The sequence below is a fragment of the Aulonocara sp. 'chitande type north' Nkhata Bay genome, linkage group LG3 (assembly GCF_057382095.1).
Source record: "Aulonocara sp. 'chitande type north' Nkhata Bay isolate Kocher_YH1m ecotype deep benthic linkage group LG3, A_spYH_male_GT1.1, whole genome shotgun sequence".
NCBI lineage: Eukaryota > Metazoa > Chordata > Actinopteri > Cichliformes > Cichlidae > Aulonocara > Aulonocara sp. 'chitande type north' Nkhata Bay.
Window position 1 is genome coordinate 23,156,850 of NC_141346.1, and position 2,540 is coordinate 23,159,389.

General features: G+C 57.0%; 1 protein-coding gene across 1 annotated transcript; it reads right to left on the minus strand.

The window, feature by feature from the left end:
* Positions 1–596: 596 nt before the first annotated feature.
* On the minus strand, positions 597–1,928 carry LOC147334625 (uncharacterized). Its single transcript, XM_086285972.1, has one exon. It carries the CDS (start codon positions 1,926–1,928, stop codon positions 597–599), a length of 1,332 nt encoding a protein of 443 aa, XP_086142098.1.
* Positions 1,929–2,540: the final 612 nt, after the last annotated feature.

The window sequence follows — 2,540 nt, forward strand, 5'->3', positions numbered from 1 at the left end:
AGAAACCAAAAACTAGAAAGTATAAATAATATAATAAACTCAAAAACCCTGGGTCGACGACCCAGGCATCCTAACAGTACCCCCCCCCCCCCTTAAGGGCTGGCTTCCAGACAGCCCAAACCAAAACATCAAAAACAAAAACAACCCAACCAGGGTGGGCGGCGGGGGAAACAGGATGGAGGGCTCGAAACAAACCAAACAAGGAGCCAGAAACAAAAAAAACAAAAAAAAAACAAAAAAAAAAAAAAAAACGAACAAACAACGGAGCAACAGAACAAAACACAGGAACAAAGTCCAAAACAACAGCACCAAGGCCCAGGCAAAGTCCAAAAGCAAACAAACAAAAGAGCACACGAAGGCGCAGAGGCCCAGGCAATAGTCTCAAAAAAGTTCAGGGGGCCGACCCGGAGGCTGACGGCACAACAGTCCAAACCCGGACAGGTCAGGGGGGCGGCCCGAAGGCTGATGGTCCAAGAGCCCAGAAAACAGGTCAGGAGGCCGGCCGGGTGGGAGGCACCGGTGGCGGCGTAGTTCAGGGGGCCGTCCATGACGGCGGCGTAGTTCAGAGGGCCGTCCATGACGGCAACGATGTCCAGTCATCGGCCGGACAGGACGTGCAGGATGAGCAGGCCAGACAGGATGTGCAGGCCGTGCGGGACGTGCAGTACGTGCAGGATGAGCAGGCCGTGCGGGATGAGCAGGCCAGACAGGACGTGCAGGCCGTGCGGGATGAGCAGGCCAGACAGGACGTGCAGGCCGTGCGGGATGAGCAGGCCAGACAGGATGTGCAGGCCGTGCGGGACGTGCAGTACGTGCGGGATGAGCAGGCCGGACAGGACGTGCGGGACGTGCAGGACGAGCAGGCCGTGCGGGACGTGCAGGAACAGACAGATTGGAGACCTCAGGAGCAGACAAAGCTGAACACTCGGAGACTGGACCAGGCGGAGCTGCAGAGCCGGTGGTGGATGAACAGCCTCGCCAGAACCATCAGCAGACACTGGGACGTGCTGGCTGGGTCCTCCCGGACCCCCAGCTGACGAGGCAAGAGGCTGAACGGGCCCCTCGGACCCTCCAGCGGAGGCAGGTGGCTGAACGGGCCCCTCGGACCCTCCAGCGGAGACAGGTGGCTGAACGGGCCCCTCGGACCCTCCAGCGGAGACAGGTGGCTGAACGGGCCCCTCGGACCCTCCAGCGGAGACAGGTGGCTGAAGCGGTTCCTCGGACCCTCCAGCGGAGACAGGAAGCCGAACGGGCCCCTCGGATCCCCCAGCAGGAAGAGACGGCTGAAGCGGTTCCTTGGACCCTCCAGCGGAGACAGGAAGCTGAACGGGCTCCTCGGGCCCTCCAGCTGACGAGGCGTGAGGCTGAACGGGCTCCTCGGGCCCTCCAGCTGACGAGGCGTGAGGCTGAACGGGCTCCTCGGGCCCTCCAGCTGACGAGGCGTGAGGCTGAACGGATGACCGAGGAGAGGAGCGACGGTGGCGTCGCTTCCTTTTAGACGAGGAAACAGGAACCGGTGGAGAAACGGAGACCTCCTCCTCATCCTCCGACCACACAGCCACCAGAAAAAAGGCAGGCGAACGGACAGGCGAACAAGGTCCCAGCTGGCGTGAGGAAGGGGAGGAAGTCTGCAGTGGCGATGAGGCAGAGTGTGCGTTGTCCTGCGGCAGCGGTGGGGAAGATGTAGTGAGGGAGAGAGCAAGCTCACCAGCCCTGACCTGCTCTCTCCAGGCAGTTATGGTGTTCCCCAACTCAGTGTCCTTAGCGAACTGGCTAAGCCGGGGATTATGCCGAATGATGGCCTCCACCGTGCTCAGCCCCACTGCCATGGTCCTTAAATCCGGGGACTGGGCGATGCGGTCGAGCAGGCGCACCAGCCGCTCCATCTCGCCGTTGAACTCAAAGGAAAAAGAGTCTGCTGGGTCCATGTTCTGGTCGCGATCTTCTGTTAGGTGTGGCTGTGTGCAGGCAGGAATAGGACCCAAGGTGCAGACTCCGGAGACAGACGTGAACTCAAAAATATAACATAACTAAAAAACTCAAAACAAACTTAAACTGGAGGAATGACAGAACACACAGCTAGGAAAACAGTAGATCGCGACACGGACACAGAGAAACACAGGGCTTAAATACACAGAGGGAGCAATCAGGAAATGAGTAACAGGAGGGAAACACAGCTGGGACAAATCAGAACTGACGAGACCAAAGAAGCGTAAAGTGAACACACTGAGAAAAGACAGAAACCTTCAAAGTAAAACAGGAAACACATAACACAGACTGAACAAAGACACAGACTCGCACGCACTGTAACAGAGGGAACAGAGACGTGGGACCAGGGCAGACACAGACACTGACTGAACACGGGGATATAGGAACTTAGGATACACATAGACGCGAACTAGACAAGGGGATGCAGGTGACAGGGGAGACAGAGCAGCTAGAGAAGACAGAGACATAAACCATAAGACAGAACTCAAAGAAACCAAAAACTAGAAAGTATAAATAATATAATAAACTCAAAAACCCTGGGTCAACGACCC

Excerpts from the sequence above, each read along its gene's own strand:
- LOC147334625 (XM_086285972.1), bottom strand. The coding sequence starts at position 1,928 with ATGGACCCAGCAGACTCTTTTTCCTTTGAGTTCAACGGCGAGATGGAG.